This window comes from Pagrus major, chromosome 18 (genome assembly GCF_040436345.1).
Source record: "Pagrus major chromosome 18, Pma_NU_1.0".
NCBI classification, from domain to species: Eukaryota; Metazoa; Chordata; class Actinopteri; order Spariformes; family Sparidae; genus Pagrus; species Pagrus major.
In genome coordinates this window covers 21,936,964-21,957,670 of record NC_133232.1, presented here as the reverse complement: position 1 = coordinate 21,957,670, position 20,707 = coordinate 21,936,964, and the positions used below count along the sequence as shown (strand labels likewise).

The following is a 20,707-nucleotide window of genomic DNA, read 5'->3' as shown; positions in this document are numbered from 1 at the left end:
TGGTCGACATAAAGGGAAATAAAAGCAATGCATTTACTTGTTTGTATTAAACCGGGGTTAATCAAAGTCCTACACTAAGGCTTTCAGACTTCATTTTGAACAAAAAAAAACAAAACCTGTGGGTCCAAATACCATCCAATAAAGCATTTAATGAGCAAGTGGCCTACGCAGTGTGATTCATTTATTTTACAGCTGGAGGAAATACGTATTAGGTTTGTGTTACTGCCTCTTGACACCCACATAACCGATTTCCTGGCAAATGCCTATATTCCTTTATGTACTGTAGATTATTTTAGGAGCTCTAAGCTGTTATCAGGGCTACAGCAGACTAACGCTGAGCTTAGCCCCATGGCATAAGACCCATTGGACGTAATGTGTGAAGATTTTGCTGCAGACTAGAGTTGTATGCAGGGATGATTTCAGTATGCTCAAACGATTATTCATCTGTACTCCACTATAGTGATGCTAAAGGGGATATATACGGTACCTCAAGGTCGGCTTTACCATATAAATGTTTTCCTTTCTTTCTTTCTTTTTTTTTTTACCATTGAGTTGAAGACAGATTGTACGTTTACTTGGCTTAGCTCCTCTGTGAGCCATAGAGATGCCATTTTTAGGTGTTTTGACAACATTTTGCAACATTTGACCCATACATTTCTTATCAAAATTCACTCAGCTAAGAATTCAAGGGCAAAAACAGATAGATAACATTCTTAAAATGATAAAGCAAGGGCAGTCTGCTTGAGTGCACAATAATATAAACACGATTTAGGAAAATTACAAAAGAATTTGAGATATCTTAACACAACAACCCCAGTGTGATTGGTATTCACCTGGAGTGCACAAAAAAGGATGTTTTAGGACAATAAATGATTTTTTAAATAATATTAATAATAATTATAATTATCATTAACAATAATAATAATAACAATAATAATAATACGTTAAACAAAGATGAGTTAAACAAAAATCACTATGTCGCATTTTGCAGTCACCTGCTGCCCTCTAGTGTTCAGAGTGGATATCGCACTTGCGCCACCTACCGGATATGACGTCGCTGTTTGACCTTCTCTCAGTCCGAGTCACGTTTGACATGTTTCATAGGTGTCCACCCGGAGAAGTTCATCCCGACAGGACTGTACAATGCAAATACTCATCTGTTGAATGTTGTCGCTATACAGGTAAGTGTCCGCGCGTCTGAAATGAGCTCATCATTTCGCGTATTGAATGTCGGTCAAAGATAACTGGGTCACACGCGGCCGTTCATTCACAGGGTTCGGCTCATGCTAGGCTAGCTCATGCTATCGAGGAAGCTAGCTAGGGAGTGCGGACGTGACAAATGTGACAGGAGCGTTATTTCTCATGTTAGCCCCTCAGTGTTTGAATATTACTGTGTGTGTGTGTGTCATAATGTTAGCTAAACAGCCTGTTATTAGCCATACTTGAACAGTCAGCGTGGTACCTTTGAGGTAACTATACGCCTTTATGTTTTTATCTGATTGACAGCTGTCACGTAGCGGTTATGCTAGCTGGAAAGTTCAGGAAATGTGTGTCTCTGTGAACGATATTGTCACGAACCTGCCGTAGCACATAGCGGTCACTGTCACACTCGGGTCGTGTAGTATCACTTGAGGCTAGTTACATAACCACAGCAAATTAAACACGTTTTGTTTGTTCCGTCTCCGCAGGCTGTTGTCGGAGTAAACGCTCGCAACAATGGTGAAGTATTTCTGCTGCGCAGGTTTGCTGAAAAGCAGCTGGGACCAAGTTTGTATTGCTTTCTGGCAACGATATCCCAACCCCTACAGGTGAGGCCAGAGTGGAGGAAGTCTGGATACAGTTTCATCTGTGACCCTGCATGAGCTTTATCCAAATTAGACTGCATAAATAGTCTCATCATTTGTATACTGAGAGGGTTAAACAGTGGTGGCAGTATTGACATAATACACAATTGTTTTACTTCTACTATTTAGCAGCTAGTACATTTTGTTGCTGATACTTCATTACTTTTGTTACTGATACATGGTTTTTGTAGGATTTTTACCTGTGATGGAGCACTTGCATAAAACAACCTTGATGCTGAACAAGTTAGCACTTTGTGTAGCACATAAATACATCACAATGTGATAATTTGCTAATTCTTCACAAGTAGTCAATTGAAAACACGACAGAAACAATATACTTTAATGTTTTACATCCTAAACTTCATGACTTTTGTAAATATATGTTTATTCTAATTAATTGATTATCAAAATTGTTGGAGATTTGTTTTCTGTTAATGTGATTAATTCAGCCAGAGCTGAAACTAACTAACATTTGGTCGTTCACAAGCAAAGTAACACTTTGCAAAACCATTCTCCAGACAACAGTCATGTGTTACATAACATAAATCGACAGGCAAAGTTTTAATAAACTATCAATCTTTTGTCATTTTGTAAGCGAAAGTGCAGAAAATATTCACGTCCGAGCCTCTCAGCAGATAATATGATCGTTTTCTTATTGATGTACTGAAATAGTCAAACCGATATTAAATAGTTATTTTATTATCTTTAATTTTTACCAGACAAAAAACTTTTAAACACATTTGAATAAGTCAATTTGGGATGGGGAGTTTTCGATTTTTAGACCAAATGGTTAATTGATTATTGAAGAAAGTAATTGTCTGTTTAATCAATAGTGAAAATACTCATTAGTTGTACCTCTCATAAATTTTGATAATTGATTAATTGGTTTGTTATCAAGCAAAAAGTGGCTTATTAAGTTTCTTGTATATTCGTTTTGTTTTGTTCAATTGGAAATTCAAAACAGTCAGTGTGACAATGTCACTTTGAGTTTTGGGAATGTGTCACAGGCATTTCTTCCTATTTTCTGACATTTTGTTGACTAATCAGTGTTATTTAATCGAAGAAAATAATTGACAGAAGTAGGGTTGCAAACGTATGAGATTTTCTCTTTCTCAGGAAATGTACGGTATTATAGTTTATGGTTTTACACAATTGTTATTATTATAATCACATACAGTGACCTCTAAAGTAATACAAACTGATGGGTTATTTTGGTAGAACAAGTGCTGTATTATAGCATCACAAAATATTATGTCCTGGCAGACATGAACCTTAATTAAACTTGAAATATATGAATTTTTGAATCGCACTTTCATGGTAAAATGTAATACCGTAGATAAACAAATGTTCACGGTATGACAACTGTCAATTTTCATAACATTGGAAACCCTAGAATTGATACACAGTTGCAGTACCTATACAGGAGTACTTATGAACATAATCATTAGTTGTAGCCCTGCACAGTTTTTCCAAAGCTTTTTTATTCTTTTCCCACAGTAACCACGTTTTGACTGAGGACATCATTTTCCGGGAGGTTACTCCAACCAACTGCCTCATTTCCAGACGTCTGTTGACCAAAACTAGCCGATCGCCTCGCTGGATGGAGCGGTACCTTCCAAAGCACATGGCCAGCTCAGCATACATCATCGAGGACTCTATAGTGGACCCTCAGAAAAGGACCATGACCACACTCACATGGAACATCAGCCACGCTCGCCTCATGGTACAGCAGCGTTTGTTTCCACAGGCTCTCAGTGTTTCACAAAGTATTGACAGGGCCTCACGATGCTTTTGTTTGTTGTCTTCTCTCGGTCGCAGTCTGTGGAAGAGCGGTGCGAGTACCAAATTAACCCCGAGAACAGCAGCTGGACGGAGATAAAGAGAGAAGCTTGGATTTCTTCCAATGTCTACGGACTCACTCGAGCTATTCAGGTCAGTAGAGTAAAGTGGAGCGCCACAGTACATAACAGGGAAAGTGGTGTGTGGCGTCTGAGAGGGAGACTCACCCACCTATCTGTCATTCTGTAATTGGAAACATAAAACGCGGTGTTAAGATGCAGCAGCTGAACAGCCGCTGCTGTCTGCCAAAACTTCAGCTGCTGAATGATTTATGACAGAATCTGAGTGGTCTTGTATGTCGGTAAAGATGTGATGATGTGACTTGTAGGTTGTTGACACATTGTTCATTAAGTGTTTTATTATATATTGGTTGACTTTATGTCTGCTCTTTCCAGGAATTTGGTCTTGCAAGGTTCAAGACCAGTGTTACAAAGACCATGAAGGGCTTTGAATATGTGCTGGCCAAAATGCAAGGTAAACTGTCAATAATGATAACATCAATAATTTGTAATGCATTAAATGCTGGAACTAATTGAATATACTAGGGTTCATACAAAGTGTTTAAAGGCTGAATATGTACCGTTAAGGTTTCAAAGTTGAAAAATGCTTGATTTTCAACATAATCTGGTGTTTGATCTCAGCAATAGATCATTTAACCTAACATCTTTGAATATTCAAAATGAAACTATTCCATCCTCATATTTGTTGTCTCCTGCAGATAAAATTAGCTGTAACTAAATAATCATGATCAAAACATACAGTCAATGGTAATTTGAACAGCTGGTAAAATAAAGTGACAATGACATTGATTATTGGACAAAGGGATTCTGTAAACTTTTTCACAAATGAATTTATAGTAAATTTAGATGTGATCATAGAGGCTTCAAAGTCTGGACATTTTTGGATTTAGGTTCCTTGAAAGTGCTTGAATTTTACTCTTAAGCTGTACCCTGTTATACAAACACTTCTACTTCTCTGACTTCTTGTAGGTGAAACTCCATCAAGAACCTTAGCAGAAACTGCTACAGAGCGAGCGAGAGAGACGGCACTGGCAGCTAAAGAGAAGGCTAAAGACCTCGCCTCACAAGCCCAAAAGAAACAATATGTGTGAAGCACATATTATAGATCATTGGTTCTTTTGCCAGTGACACTGGGACAGATTTAACTGTCCCCCTGCACCCCCCCCATGGTTCAGCTGGGGTAAGACGAACTGATCCCGGTAATGGGTAGACACCTCTGTGAGGAAGCATCCAACTGAAATGGTGGGTGGACCATAAAGGGCCTGAGCTGGGTTCATGAGCCTGTTTCAGCCTCCCTGTGTGTGTCATGCTGAATATATTGTACCTTTGACACCAGATCATCTCAGACCTTTTTACCGCATATAGAGATCTTATAAAATAATATGGCTGAATATGGCTCCAGGTGCCATAAAGTGATAATAGCACTTTGTCAACCCTGACACTGTTACTCAGACCTTTGCTCAACCTCTGTGCCCATCAACAATGTTTGCTTTTTACTCTGTTCCTTTTGAGTATGTCATGTTGTTTTGTAATTGCTTTGTATTATTAACAGCTTCTTGTCCAAGAGCTAAGATTAGCATAGCGCAGAATATCTGATTAATGCAAATCCATGTGTATGATTTACTTCAGTTGTATGTTTTGTCGCTATCAAGATGTCTCTTAGTTCAGTTCACCCGACCACACCTTAATCATCCTACCAAGACTGATTGCTTCAAGTTGAAGTTCATTGACTGAAGAAGAAGGGTCCATATTGTTGACAGTCATAGCTTGATAAGAAACGTAGCACTCTTGATATTGTGGTAAGATCTGGTTGCAATTGTTATCAGTATCTCCACCTAGATTTAAGATGTGTGTACAAAGGCAAAAGTGATGCCTTGTCTTGTACATTCAGCTTAAACGCACACAACCCCAGAATCTATGTGCTCTTACTGTATCAATCAAAAATCAACTTGTCAATAAATGGACAGTTTGTTTGTAACCGTCATGCTGTGATCTTATGTGAACAATAAGGGGTATCTCTTCCTGTAATCCCACACAAGGAGTTATAGGACAAATTTGAGGGGTTGTTTGATGATTTAAAGACATTTCTGCAACATGAAATTATGTTTAATTTTAAGACTCCTTTTTTTTCTTGTCAATTACTACAACCTCTAAAAACTAAAAGAAAAATGTATATTTTATTTTATTTTTAAGTAAAAGTAGCACCACACTATCGGAATACTGTTAAAAGTAAAAGTCTTGTATTGAAAATGGTACTTCAGTACATCAAGTATAATCAGGAAAATGCACTTAAAATGAAAGAACGTGGTGCCCTTTACTACAATATATAATAAGACAACACAATATTGCATCATCAGATTATTACTCCTGCACTGAAGGTGCACTGTGTAACAGTTTTACAGGCCTATAAACAGACAGAGCTCCTGATAAACAGAGTAGCAGTTTGCAAGAACTAACATGAGTGTTAGATACACAGTACTTCTAAAGTCTTAACATTAGCGCTTGAATTTTTAATATAAAGGATTATATAACCAAAAAACTTACATAATGCCCCTTTAATATGAAAGTAAGACTTGCTGTTGAAGTTTGTTGAGGTGACGCTAATATTGAGCTATTTTATATACAACAGTAACTAATTATTTTTTTCATTATGGATTAATCTACTGATTATTTTCTTAATTGTTTATTTTGTAAAAAAAATGTGAAAAAAGTGAGAAATGCTGTCAGAAATAGTCTTTGTCCAAGTAATACTTAAAATGTTATTATTAAAAATAAATTAAACTAATTTCAATAATAGAAAAGTGCCAAATCTTCAAGTTTGTGAAGCTTGAACCATGAAATATTTTTATATGACAACTGTCTTGATCATTCAAAATGGTTGCAAATTAATTTTTTGTCAATGTATTAATCAACTAATGTTTTCATCAGTACTTGTGTAAACCTTTGGGTAGTTCAGTCAATAACAAAAGTGCTTTGTGTGTTTTGTAAAGTAAATAGAAATCAAAGCTGTAAGATAATGTAATTGAGTAAATAACACAATATATAAAGTGGCATGAGAAGAGAATATTCACGCAAATGTGCCTCATATTTGTTCGTAAGTACAGTACTTGAGTAAAAATACTTACCACCAACGGTGACTGGTGAAAAAAATGTTGGTTTCATCATTATAATTCATTAGTAAAACAATCGGAGACAGCACATAAATATAGAAAATATTTATTTAATTAAAAAAAAAGCTTACACCAGTAAAAAAAAAAAAAAAATGCTACATAATATTACTGGGCGGAGAGACAGATGAATGCATACATAACATTAAAAGATAATAAGGCATCTTGCATATACAAAAGTGAAGGAGGAAAAAAAAAAAAGCACCTTCAGTTATTAAATATATAGCAATGAATATGATACATACTTGTAATACAGCATAAGTATCATTACAAGTGGACATTACCTGCCTGATTGGTGAATTTGCCGCATGCATATTTAACATTTATACTGACGAATGCTGAAGCAATGAAGTGTACAGTCGTGGTAAAGAACACTTCTAAGAAACATTAGCAGTGAATTGAACTGTAACTGTCATTAGACCTCTCTCCATACGCTCTCGCTAATACAGGTATCAAAACTGTTGCACCTGATTACAGACTGAATTGTGCACCAACAGACCAAACGAACATTTGGCACAGTGAACTTAACTGCCAGATAGAAATGTGCAAAAATGACTAGTTAATGTCTGTTTTCATTCTGATATACCCACAATCTTTTTGAGACAAAACAAGAAGTGCAATGTGTGGATGTTTTGTGCAACAGAAGGAAAAGATAACAATACATGACTGAACTTGAACATAATAATGGAACAATAATACAAAAAGATAGCACGGATTAATGTTTAAGTGCATGCTACACATGACATAATTGGAATATGAACTTAGTGCTAAAGAAAAGCTGTATGGGAAACTAAACCAAATCTGATTTAAGGCAGAATTCAGTACAGACATACTGTAGTAAAGAATAAGTTAAGAGTTTTGAACAAAAAGCCCTTATTTGGATTTTAAAAGAACGATTAGCACAGTTTGAATCAGTGGAAATTACAGACTCCTCATGGCTTTGGAAAAAAAAAAAAACACCATTTACGATTGATGCAAGAAAACATGTATGCGTAACGTTACATCCATCCCAGCCCAGTGATTTTAACTGCTATTCAGTGCAAATGAACACAGCTCATTCATATAATCGTTTAGCTTGTAGTCTGTTTTGAAAAGAGAATGTCAAAAGTTACTCCTCCTGTATAAAGAAATGTGTTCAGTTGTACAGTAACATCATCCTCCATTCGCTTGTCTTTTGGAATGTTTGCTCCCCTTCCTCCTCCTCCTCCTCCTCCTCCTCCTGCACCTGGCGACATTAAACGAGTGACCGTCGGTTTGACTCCCGTCATAGCCAGGCTTTGTCCATGCTGGAGTAACAGTGGTCTGCACCAGTGTGTGTAATGCTCAGTCCGTCAGAGTCCAGACAGTCAAACACGATGCTCTCCACATCGACCTCCACGTCCTCTGTAAGGGGACACAGCACAGATCCATCCATTAGCAGAGGGAAATATGACGACACGCACGCTGAACTTACAAAATTACTTAATCCTTACTTAATTTAAGGATTGAATGACTATACCCTTGACCATCAGTCCATTTCATTCATTGCTTTTTGTTTTGTTTTGTTTTTTAGGATATTTTAACATTTTCCTCACATTCCGATGTCTTAACATTATTTAGTTTTAAAAGTTCATTGCTCTTTGAAAGGGTGTACTTGCAATGTTAAGCTGTTGTCATTAAATCAGCACATACCCCCACACGTGTTACTTTATCTTGATATGCTCAATTACGTGTTTGTTTGTCTGTTTAGTTAGTTTGCTTTAGTATTATCAATATATATGATACATATGTCAAGTGTTTCTTTCTTTTTTGTTTGTTTTTTTACCCCTTTCCTCTGCTTGCTGGATTGTTTTCACATTTTAAATAGTTTGTGTACTCTCTTGCATGCATGTGCTTCTAATGGAGATCCTTAATTAAACACAAACATATATTATTAATTACTCCGTAGAATAAAAATGTTGCAAAAAATGTTAGGGACGGGGGTTTTCTGGCTAAACGTTCTGTCCACAAAAAGTTGTTATTGTGACAGGCCGAACTATTTTGCAGAACTCTTCAGAAGTGTGAAACAGCTCATTTTCACTTTTGATGTGATCGTGCTGAAAATCACTCATTTGGACGGCAAAGTTTTGTAAGATGATAACAAAATATAATATTGTCACAATGAGATTCCTTTAAAGACTGATTAACTGTAATATCGACTCATTAGCGAGCTACGAATCGTTCTACTCAGTAAATATCTGCAAACATTAGTAAAAAGTAGACATCATAAACTCATTAGGAGACACTGAGAATCTTAACGATGAAGTTCCTTTTTTTGGTTCCAGTTCCCATTAAGACCAGAGTTAGGATGGTTTCTACGTGCCTGAATCTAAAATATTGAAACAAAAGCTGTGAACACACTTTTAGCATCGAAGCAAGGAGACGTACCTCTGTCGGAGTCGGACCTCTCGGAGGACATGGTCGAGCCCTGGCTGTCGTTCCTCATCCTCTCCGAGCCCCTCTGCAGCTGCTCCAGCCGAACCCTCAGCTCTCTCTGCTCCCAGCGCAGACGGCCCTTCATCTGCTCTGCACGCTCATCCTGCTCCTGCAGCTTCTGGAAGGCGAAAGCACAGAAACTTAACCTGAGACACAGCCGAGCAACTGTCAGCAAACGCACCATTAAAAAAGGACAGGAACATGGCTTCTCATCGAAGAGAAGAAGATGCTCCTCTGAACACTGTGTCCTCACCCAGAACTTGTAGCAGTCCAATGATATGAGAGTGTTGTGTGTACCTTTATGTGGAGCTGGGCCCGTCTCAGCAGGTTGAGGGTGGTGTTCCTCATCGAGTCAGATGACAGAGGGACTTGCTTCTTGAGCTGCTCCAGGCAGTGTCTCAGCTGAGCTCGTCTGCAAAGCACAAGCAACACCGGTTAATCCACGCGGGGGGGAAACAGGGCGTTTACTCGATCACTATGATCCACCATAGAAAGTGTATTTTTCTATGATACACGCAACTATAACGAAATATGAAGTACCTGTTTTTCTCCAGCTCGTTGTGGACCGACCTGCAGTTAAGAGAAAGAGACAGCTTGTTTAGCTCTGACGTACATGCAGGACAGTAACTGCTCTCAACAATGGCAGCCTGTGAGGTGCTTTATCAGAACTGAAAGTCTCCACACAACCACACCCTCCTGTCAGTTAGCGGTTGTGTAATGTATTCACCTATTGCCCCCTGCAGATATCTTCTTGTTCTTCTGTTTGCTCCTCTTGTCAGAGTGATCTGGGCTGAGGGGTTGGACTGAAGCATATCCATGTTCTGCCTCTGTGCAGGGAAAATACATCACAGCTGTGTTACAAAACAGTTTGAAATTCAATGGCATGCGAGTGCTAAATGTAAGGTTTTCTTATTGTTAACATAAGTGAGCACCTGTGCTACGGATCTACTGCCACATCCCCCCTAAGCTGTAAGAGGAGGAGGACAAAAATAACCCTGCTGCTGTCACCGGCATCATCAGCTGGACGCTCCTGTGTTTGGGTTTTGGCGCCATCACACACTCCCTGCTCACCATTATAAAACACTACTCTGCAGCCTCTCGAGCAGAAATGCACAAAACAAAGCCCGCGGTGTGCACAAACGTGAGTGTAACTCGTAGCGTTGCTTTTCTCTGCCTCCCTCTCATTCACAGCGCTGAGCGCTCTGCGTCGCTCGGCTTCATTTTCAAACCGGAGCAGATTGGCGCCATCGAGTACAAAGATGAGACCGATATGTAGGTCACTGAGTCAAACCCGAAAGCTCGCCTGAAACAAACCTTCCAGCAGGAATCTCGATGGTTTCTCGAGCGTTTACAGCGTATCGTGCCCCTGTGCGGTGTCCTGCACGCATACCGACTGTCGCTTCATTGTGCATTTTGTTGTTTTAACAATAACCAACTTCCTCCCCTGAAGACTGACAGTTGTCACAAAACACTCACCTCGCTCTCTTCTCTCCAGAAACTCAGCGGCCCGGAGCAGCACCTGGATGTTGCAAACGTGTCCTTCCATTATTGTTTTTTTTTTGTTTTGTTTGTTAAACAAATAAATAAAACAACCACGGGTAAACAAACCTACTGCGGTGCAAGCGTCAGTAACGTTAGCCTAAAGTAGATGAGGCTGTCTGTGCTACGTCCCCAGTCCACAGGACCTGAAACACTGGCGCTGCCTTCAAGGGATCCACGTAAGCTCGGACATTTGAAAGTTATGTCATAAGTACGATCCGACTCGCACTTGGTTTGTTGGATATACTGACAAAAAGGACCATGTAAAGTGTTGGCCTCTTTTGGTTTAGCGCAATTAAAAAAAAACGCAACTAAAAAGGGTGACATATTCCCAAAAAATTCCCCTGGATTTAATTTACCGCGGGTGCATATTGCAATATTGAATAGCTAACTATTTGTGTAAAACTATAACAATGATGAATTTAAATTACACGTTTTAAATAAACATAACGTCATACACATTTTTGATGCAAACATTATGTCAAGGGAAGATCCACCCTTATGGTTATTGTGCATTTAGCCATGATTCCTATACTTCCGACAGCAGTGAAGGCATCAGCACCCAACGTAAAACGTCATTGTCAAACCATGGTCAAGCCCCCATCCCCTCTCCTCTCACAGCACCTTTATTTTTCAAACAGCTGCGAATATTTCTTAACATTCACATTGGCATTATGTATATTTTCCCCTTGTTTTATGAAAACATAAAACCACACGTTGTATAAAACAGTAATGTGTCAGCTAATTATGGAAAGTTGTATTGTTACATATTTGTTATTATTACACTTATCTTTTATTTATATTTATATTTATATCTTTTATTAAAAAACACACATCTTTACCTAATTTCGAGCCCACTTGGATTATTTTCTTTCGATAGCAATGTCTTTTTTTTTTTTTTTACATTATAGACTGTAGTTTCAGTAGACTGCATACAGAAAGCATAATATGGCCACATTACAGATATAAACGCAATCTCGCGAGCATAACATAATAATGCTCAGTCAGTAAATATCCTCTCTGAAACAGTCGTTTGAATCGCTGGACTGAAGCCTGTTTAATTGTCTTTTCATACGGAGAAGAAAGTGGGAGGAGATGTCTGCCCTTACTAAACATGGCGCCGCCTTGCTTCACTGTCTGTATCGGGTTTCAGTTGTACTCTCCATGCGGGAGTGAAGTCGCTCTGCCAGCAGTATCTTTAACCTATGAACTCCTGAGTGTGCCAGTCCTCCGCCATATTGACTGTTGTCTTGACTGGAGGAGATAGAGAACATTTTGAGGTCCGACAAGAAACGAAAGTGTGCTCTCAAAATAATCGAAACTGGTGCAAACTTGGCCAAAGCGTATTATAAACACCGCTGTGATGGCAAGGAAGAAAAGCAAGCAGCAAGGAGTCGCCCAGAAGGAGCTTGTGCCTGGACAGCAGACCGTACCGAAGAGCCCAGTCTCTCCCGGCGATGCAGCTGGCGGTGGCGGCGGAGATGCTGGGCTGGATAGGCTGGCCACTACCAGGGCGAACCAGGTAGGTTAGCTAGCAGCGAGCCAATCGCTGTTTTTAAAATAGGCTAGCTAGCCTCCGAGCTAGCACCTCTCTGCTAATCCAAGCATCCTCCATTGTGCTTTTATTTTTTTGTGGCTGGATCCTGCAGAGGGTGAAGTTGTATGCATCCGCCGACTGATTGGAAGCTATATTTATCTTTATGTAGTAGTCGTAAATGCAGAGCTCTCACGTCGTTTGATATGTAAATAAATAAATAATGCGCTCAACTTCGCGAGCAGCAGAGGCGGCTTTTTAGACAGTGTGTGCTACTAGCATTGCAGCCCACCTCCCCTGCCGGACAGGTGACATTGTGCCTCGGACAGGTCGTCCCATTTCCAGCGTTTACAACTCTTCATCCGCCCAGCTAGCTAACCTTAGCCAGTGAGGCTAGCCGGGCTATCATCTCCAGCTAGCGTGCTGCAAACGTGCTTACTGCCTACACTTGAACCCAGCTACAGGAACCACTCAGCCAGCAGCGGCTAACCAGCTACTAGCTAATTAGCTAGCTAGTTAGCTGAAAGAGAGAACGGGTTCATAATTAGGGTAGCTGACTCCCAAACATGGTTCGAGTTGTTTATTTGACTTATCATGCTACTTATATTTTTTGCCGTGCCACACTCTTCTGTCGGAGTGTGACAGGAGCCAAGGAAAAAAAGTTTGAATGCATGTAGTTTTCAGCCAGTGATGCCTAACGTTAGCTAAGTCGGAGTTAGTATCGTTACAAGTCGAGGGTAACCGCTGTACAGCTGCACTGTGTAGCATTATAGCCAGCTAACCTTACATCTGACCTCTGAGCCTTACTACCCACCTGACTGCCGCTTGGATTGAGTTATTACATTTTATACCACATGTGCAAATGCCCGTCTCACAACTAGAGATACAGTAGTTATTTAATTTTTATTTTTGGGGGGGAAGAATTGTGTTGTGCTTCTGTAATTGTGCAAACATGGTTATCTCTAAAATGTTACATCTATCATAGACTGATGCAGTATTCAGAAAATACTGACAGCTACACAAAATACTATCTATCTATCTATCTTGTGAACACCATCCGACTACACTGCAGTAAACTTTAATTTGTGAAGGTTATAGTGTCCAATTTTAGTTTTGTTGTTTTCTTTTGTAGAAAGTTACAGACTTAACTGGAAGTTGTTTTGCATCAATTTTGCATTAGTCTGCATTTGTTTGGTCTACCTAATAAACTGGCGCCCAGGTGTATATGCACACACACGTGTTTATTAGTATGTAAATCATATGTTTAGTTCATCCGATGTGATTTAATCCAATTTTCTCCTAGCGTTTTAACATAATGATTTGTCACAGATCACAGTTTGACTTGTAATCAGAGCCTAACACGTGACCTCTTCGTCCTCTCCTTCTCTACCTAGCCTATGCACACCTGCTGCCTCCTGTGCCACCGTGAATTTAAGGACTGGGGAGCGAGCTCCGTAAACGGACTCCCTGGGGGCCACGGGACCAAGCTGGCTGATGCCGTCCCTGCGCTCTCCCAGGCCTTATTGCGGGAGGCGCCGGGGCGTAAGCTTGCTGACGCGGTGCCCTCGCTGTCTCAGTCCCTGCTGGGAGAGGTGCCTCTGTGGATCTGTCAGAGCTGCTGCAAGAGTGTGGAAGAGGAGGAGAGGCGGAGCACCCAGGAGCAGCCGACGCCGGTAAATAAAAGTGGACTGATTTGGGTCATATGTCTGGATCCTTTTCACCACATCTTTTTACTACTTCTTAGTTAAACTGTGTTGGTTTGTGCTGACTGAGGTAATCTCATCACTATTCATCATACAAGGCATTGCGTTTGCATGGGCGTACTTACTAAATAAATCTTACTGTCACCCTGGATTTCGCAAGTTCTGTTCTCTTTAGAAGTAACTTAGTTTGTTATTGTGACTCTGGCAAATGCAAGGCTACAGCAGCTATTACCTTTGCTTTCTTGGTTGTTTTTACATAAATGCTTTACATGGAATGCAAATTTCTAAGATTTTCTGTATAATCAGACTGGAGACCTGACTGTAGATGAACATGGTCTGTACAAAGTGTTGATATTTGGCTTTAGCTTGCAGATGTTAAAAATAGTAAAAAAGCAACAGAGTAGCAGTGATTTATTTTTAGCTTACGGTCTCTGTTTACTTGAGATTGATTGATCATTTTTAGATGTTTTTGCTTGTCGGGTCACACACACTTTAACAAGCTGATATTGGTAGATACTTGATACCACTTGTGCCAAAATGTAGGTCTGTGTAGACAGTCCTGTGAGTAACCTGTTGTTTTTTTGTTTTTGTTTTGTGTTTTTTAATTCAGGTACCATTGTCACACTCTTCCTCCTGCAAGTCCCAGAGCTGTGGGAACGGTTACCCGGAGCAAAGTACTGTGGATTGGGACCCGAGTTCCTTTCTGTCAGCCCACAAACTGTCAGGTCTCTGGAACTCTGCCCACACCAACGGAGGGGAACACTGCAACCACAACACTTCTTCACACTCGCAACAAGGTCTGTCGTCAGAGGGCAAAAGAGAGCTGCAGCAAACATTTAATGGCACTGACAGTAATCACTTAAAACATCACAAACCTAAATTTCAGGCTGGGTTGTGAGTTTAAGTTGTGTGAAATGGGCACAAATTGGGTTTGAATCTGAGCTTGACGGCTGGCTTGTGAGGCTTACTGGCTTACTTACTTAGCAATAAAAGTGTGATACATTTTTAGCCACTTTGTTCAGGCGTTACTCTGCGATGGTTTAGAAGAACAAAGAGTCATCTTGTAAAAGCTTACAATGCTCTACTTTTTGAGGTCCTTAGAGCTCAGCATTATTAAAGGTGGAATCATGTTTTAAGATAAGCTTGTTGTCAAAACCACCAAGTGCTCTCAGATGGTGGTGATAAGTGTAAAAATAACAGAATTTCAAATGAAGGTGATTTAAGTAAATCAGAGAATATGACTTGGGCATCATTTATAAAATATCAAGCCCTGTGGTCGCAGTTGTCTGCCTAAACATCTAGAAATATTCTGGCAAAATGTACATGGACTAGGTTCAGTTAGTGCATCATACTGATCAAATAATGGGCGACTACAGACTGATTCATGAGACTTGTAAGTATGCACTGTGTAGCATGCGTGGACTTGCAGCTTTTAAATATAATGAAGATTCAAACATTGGCCATTATGAGCGTGTCGTAGGGGTGGTGAAAAGTAATAATCTCTCATGCATTGTGATTCTTCCTTGAATTATTTAGAATTAATACACATCTCCTTAGCGTTTCATGGAGAATAAAAATATTACGCACTTAATTGTACGGTACATTGTGTTTTAATACTTTAAAATGTGAATAATGCCCGACAATAACAAGAAACAAGAAGCCGCTACAAAGTGCTTCATGTAAAACTTCACTTTAATGCAAAAAAGACGCTCAACCTTGAGGACAAGGTCCTTTAGAATTTAATGTTAAATGATTATTGATGTATTGAAAAAAACGTATTGGTGTTCGTTGCAAGTTTTATCACAGGATGCTCAAAGATTTGCTCAAATTTGCAAATAATTGAACCAAGATACAAAAACATTACCCATACCCAACAATTAATAAAGAAAATGGGAACACACACTCAAACTGAGACGGACAGTTGTATATAAAATAGGAAGCACAGCATTTCAGACTCCTATGCCCTTTGCTTTTTTCTGTTTTCTTCCTGTTTCTCGGCTCTCATCAAACCACTTTGCAGAGTTTACCTGGTGCATAGCTATGGTAGTATTTCTAGTTTAGCAAATGGCTGATGTTGCCAGATTGCATTTAAAGTAGGGTAAGTGAAAGTAGTGGCATGTCTGCTCAGTGAGTGCAGCTGTATGTGCCCTTTTGTACTTAAATACATTTGTAAGGTTTTTGGATGATTGCTGGTGAACAATTATGTTTCTCAACTACAAGAAATATCAAACAAATATACATTTTTTAAGTTGGGTGAGAACTGAGCTGAGCTCATGTACTTTATTATCAGTCATAGCATGAAGTCGCAGTGACTTGTATCAACTTCTACTGACAGGTATGGATGATTGCCAGTAAGAGATATGATCACTTTTTTTAAACAACAGAAATGAGTATGTTAAAGGATTTAAAATGTTGGGGTACAACTTTCTCATTTTTATTTTGGTGATCAAAGAATGACTTTATCCTTCAGGGCTACAGTGTTTTGCAATGCTGGTTTCTTTCTCATAGCAATGAGACTTTGGACAGTTACACATGCCTAAACACGCCTCCAAATAGCGTAACAAAAGGGTATTACATTGTGTAGTTCTGCTAAGAACCAAGCTTTAGTGTTGGACAGCATGACTCTAATCAAACGGGGTATTTCCCTTCATCGTAACAGTTGTCATCCATCACTTCCTTTCAAATTCATCAAACATATTTTCCATGTCCAGGTATAACAGCAGGGTCAGCCTGTCATGAGAAAAGAGGTCTTCATGAAGCGCCTGGGAAATCTGCTAAAACATCGGGGACCAAAGTCTGTCCCTACAGTCACCCGTCATCCCAGAATTCCAGTGGATCTTCTGCTGGGAACCCCCTGTCTACCTCAGCAGACCTTTGTAAGACCACTCCCAAGCACTTCAAGACCATGTGCCGTCGACCAACGCCACCAGGTAATGTTTAATGATTAACTGTTCCAGCTCTGTGCGAGCCAGAACACAAACCGATGCACCGTGTAAAGAGATGACTCATGGTTTGTGATCCACAAGTCATTTGCATTCATGTTTTTTTTTTTTCCAGGTGAAGCCTTCCACCCCAGTGACCACCATCAACACACAGATTTGTCAGTACCCCCCAACAGTCCCACTGGCCTTTCTTCCCAGCATTCCTCACTCCTGCCCCCAAAGCCGAACTCTGGGCAGCACAGTCATGTAACCTCCTCGTCTGGCACAGGTGTGGCAGCCCACGCTCCCTTCTCCCCGCTGGTACCAAACCTCCACGGCCCTACAGCCAAACTCAACTCTCCCAGTCCAGACAGCCCAACATCTGTCCACAAGCCCAGCCCGTGCAAAAACTCCCACATTCCTGCTGTGAACACACAACACAGCAAACTGGGCACATCTATCATGGGCTGCAACCACCCTTGTAATGGACACAGTGCCGGAACGGTGGCTACTTCAAATGTAGGCCATCTGACAGCGGGGGCCTGCAGGTTAGTGTTAACATCTCAACGTTGCTTTTATTGAATATTTTGAATGGAGAAACTGCTTTCTAGCTACAAAGTAATCTGATGGGCTAAAGTAAAGTCTTTCTTGTTTGTAGGGACCAGGCATGTAAGGGGCACAAAATGACGAATGGAACGTTGTGCCACCCTTCGTCTGAGCTGGAGGAGGGGGAGGATGAAGACAGCAGCTCTGAGAGGAGCTCCTGTGCCTCCTCGTCCACCAACCAGAAGGACGGGAAGTACTGCGACTGCTGCTACTGCGAGTTCTTTGGACACAATGCGGTACTTGAAACTTTTTGTTGCTGTCATCGTTATAAAGAGTAATTAGGTGTTCCCTTTGCTATGGTGTACTTGTTTAACATTTATAAATAGGTGACATAATAAAGATATTGTAAAATATTGTATGGTTACAGCCTCCAGCTGCACCAACAAGCAGAAACTACGCTGAGATCCGAGAGAAGCTCCGCTCACGTCTGACCCGGCGTAAAGAGGAGCTGCCTCAGCGTCAAGATTCAGAACTGACGGTGGCTGGTGCAATCGACAACCGGGATGTAGATGAGCTGCTAGACTTCATAAACAGTTCTGAGCCAAAACCTGTCAACAGTGCCAAGGCTGCCAAAAGGGCACGACACAAACAAAAGAAGAAGGTGGGCTTTTTTTGTTCTCCATTCATTTCCATTGAATATTGCAGGGCTGCCCGGAGGGGCGCCTGCTGGCCAAAATTGGAAGTCAGTCAATTAAGGGAACTCTGGATCCCAGTAACATTTTGCATCTTAACAATACAATACAATAGGCATTTGCTTTTGGCTCGTGGCCCTAGAAGGGAAAAGGTTTGGCGAGCCCTTATCTGTAGACACATGCACCAGTGCAATACTTGTGTTTTGTTACAAATGAGTGGTTTCTGCCACTAATGAAAACTACTTTATAGAGAGGTAATTGCATAATGTAAACCCATTGAATGGCTTTGCTGAAAATACAGACTGTAATTATCAAAAAAGGGGTTTGATGTCATGAAAATCTTAAAGATCATAGCTTGAAATCAGGAACTAACTAATTGAAGAATACATAAACAAGATTATGAATCTGACCAGAATTAACGCCACATTTGAGTAATTTTGATATTCAATGCTACAGATACAGTTTGGTCAATATCCAAAAAGTTATCTCAATAACTATCTCGGTAGCTGTTCACACTGTCAAGCCTGTACCATTTCTGTTTCAGGAAAAAGCTCAGCAGGGCAACATGGGTGCTGCAGGCAGTGACCCCCACTCCGATCCATCTGAGCCTGTCGACGAGCCCATCCCTGATGGTTCAGAAGCCAGTCGGTTGCTTGACTGGCCTCAGCTGGAGCTTGAGCGCGTCAACAGTTTCCTCACCAGTCGGCTCGAAGAGATAAAGAACACCATCAAAGACTCAATCCGGGCCTCATTTAGCATGTACGACCTCAATCTGGATGTCAATGACTTCCCAAAGAAGGCAGCCACGTTGGAGGGCAACCACTTACTGTCCCATCTCAATGGTTCCTCTGACCTGCAGCAGATAGACCTTGACCTGGCCCCTCTTTCACTGGGATCCTTTAAAAACCACCTTGATCTGGTTAACGGATGGGAGGACACAACCACTGTGTCGTCCCCTAATACCACCACAGCATCAGGGGTCCCTGCTGGGTCCAAGGACATCCAGCGGTTGCACACTACCCCCAGTCTCTCGAAGCTCATAAGGGTTCGGTCCCCAGAAAGATGCACTTCCACTGGATCTGACAGTTTGCCACAGGTGCCAGCGCAAGCTACTGCTAAATCGAAGGAGGACGCCCCCGATCCCAAGAACACAACGGTTGGGAACGGTGGTGCAAAGTCAAAGAAGAATAAAAAGCAGCAGCAAAGACAGGAGCAATCTGTGTCGGAGCAAAACTCCAACAAATCAACCAAAGCTGCCTCCGGGAATGAAATACAGAAAACCAATGAGTCTAAAGAAATGGCTTCTAATGGCTCAAAGGCTGGGAACAAGCAGCCCCAGCACTGTGCGGAAAACCAGAGAAATGGGCCTAAGAAAGCGGAGGAGGGTAGACCATCCAAACATTCAACAAATGGAGCAAACGGTGGCCTCTCGAATGCACAAAGGGGGAAAGGTGACGCGGAGACACGAGGAGGTCGGACTGAGCAGGATTCGGAAAGCAGAGCTCACCCCGCCATCTCAGCAAATGGGCAACAACACCAGCAATCCAAGGGGAAAAATAAGAAGAACAAGAACAAGGGTGAAAAATCCAGCAGTGCTATCGGTACAATAAACTATCATTAGCGATGTATATGCCAAATTCTGTGTTTCTTAGTCTGTAATGTTTTTAGCTAATGTTTTCATCTTTATTGTTTTTCCCCAGATGATGTATTTCTCCCTAAAGACGTGGATCCAACAGAAATGGATGAGATTGATCGGGAAGTGGAATACTTTAAAAGGTAGTTTTAAAAAAGCCTGTATGAAGATAAACTAAACTGTCCCATTGACTAATGGCATCACTAAAACTTGGCATTCCTTCTCTCCTCCTCCTCTTGTTTGTCTGTCTTTGTTCTCTCCAGGTTTTGTCTGGATTCTGCAAAACAAACGCGCCAGAAGGTAGCAGTGAATTGGTCCAACTTCAGCCTCAAAAAGGTTCCTTCCAATGCAGCTCAATAACTTGGATGAGTGCCAGCGAAAAAACTCCACACCACAAACTCTTTCAGTAGAGCCCTATTTGGCCTGAGGCCTTCTCTCATTCCCTGTTTTCTTCTCTTCCTTACTAAGCCAAGGGACCCTGGTTCAAATTCATACTCTCCATTCAAAAGACTGAAACATAACTTGTGGCTGACAGGCCAGGGATCATTCTCAAGGCCAGCTCTACCCTTTGCTATTATTGCAATGTTCACTAAATGAGAGGTGCAAAAATGGAAAAAAAAAGTCTGTTGAATCCACTGCATCCATGTGCTTACGTATGTAGTATGTAAACAATTACCTTACATGAAATAAATGTTTTTTATCACAAATCTGAGACATTTTAACGTTGTTAAACTTCTGAATTCCAATCGGTTCAATTTGGTGCTCATCGTACATGACATTTTGCATTGCTAGTTTCTCACCCACGACACCAGTCT

General features: G+C 40.7%; 3 protein-coding genes across 4 annotated transcripts; 2 read left to right on the top strand and 1 right to left on the bottom strand.

Annotated features, from left to right (window-relative positions):
* Positions 1–1,053: 1,053 nt before the first annotated feature.
* prelid1a (PRELI domain containing 1a) lies at positions 1,054–5,687 on the top strand. 2 transcript variants are annotated; one of them, XM_073487077.1, is made up of 6 exons: positions 1,054–1,181; positions 1,689–1,808; positions 3,342–3,567; positions 3,663–3,776; positions 4,079–4,157; positions 4,673–5,687. In XM_073487077.1, the coding sequence occupies exons 2-6, from the start codon at positions 1,717–1,719 to the stop codon at positions 4,792–4,794; spliced, it is 633 nt and encodes a 210-aa protein (XP_073343178.1). In that variant the 5' UTR covers positions 1,054–1,181; positions 1,689–1,716; the 3' UTR covers positions 4,795–5,687. The 2 variants fall into 2 exon arrangements, with proteins under 2 accessions (XP_073343178.1, XP_073343179.1); XM_073487078.1 differs by lacking the exon at positions 1,054–1,181 and adding an exon at positions 1,377–1,469.
* Positions 5,688–6,524: 837 nt separating this feature from the next.
* Positions 6,525–10,963, bottom strand: mxd3 (MAX dimerization protein 3). The gene is made up of 6 exons (XM_073487079.1): positions 10,801–10,963; positions 10,052–10,151; positions 9,865–9,894; positions 9,622–9,736; positions 9,277–9,442; positions 6,525–8,253 (listed from the first exon to the last, which is right to left on the bottom strand). Exons 1-6 carry the CDS (start codon positions 10,868–10,870, stop codon positions 8,135–8,137), a joined length of 600 nt encoding a protein of 199 aa, XP_073343180.1. The 5' UTR covers positions 10,871–10,963; the 3' UTR covers positions 6,525–8,134.
* A 1,136-nt stretch (positions 10,964–12,099) lies between these two features.
* On the top strand, positions 12,100–20,604 carry fam193b (family with sequence similarity 193 member B). Its single transcript, XM_073487179.1, has 10 exons — positions 12,100–12,385; positions 13,792–14,070; positions 14,711–14,897; positions 16,812–17,030; positions 17,158–17,569; positions 17,680–17,863; positions 17,995–18,228; positions 18,804–19,860; positions 19,960–20,035; positions 20,156–20,604. The coding sequence occupies exons 1-10, from the start codon at positions 12,227–12,229 to the stop codon at positions 20,250–20,252; spliced, it is 2,904 nt and encodes a 967-aa protein (XP_073343280.1). The 5' UTR covers positions 12,100–12,226; the 3' UTR covers positions 20,253–20,604.
* The last annotated feature ends 103 nt before the right edge of the window (positions 20,605–20,707 follow it).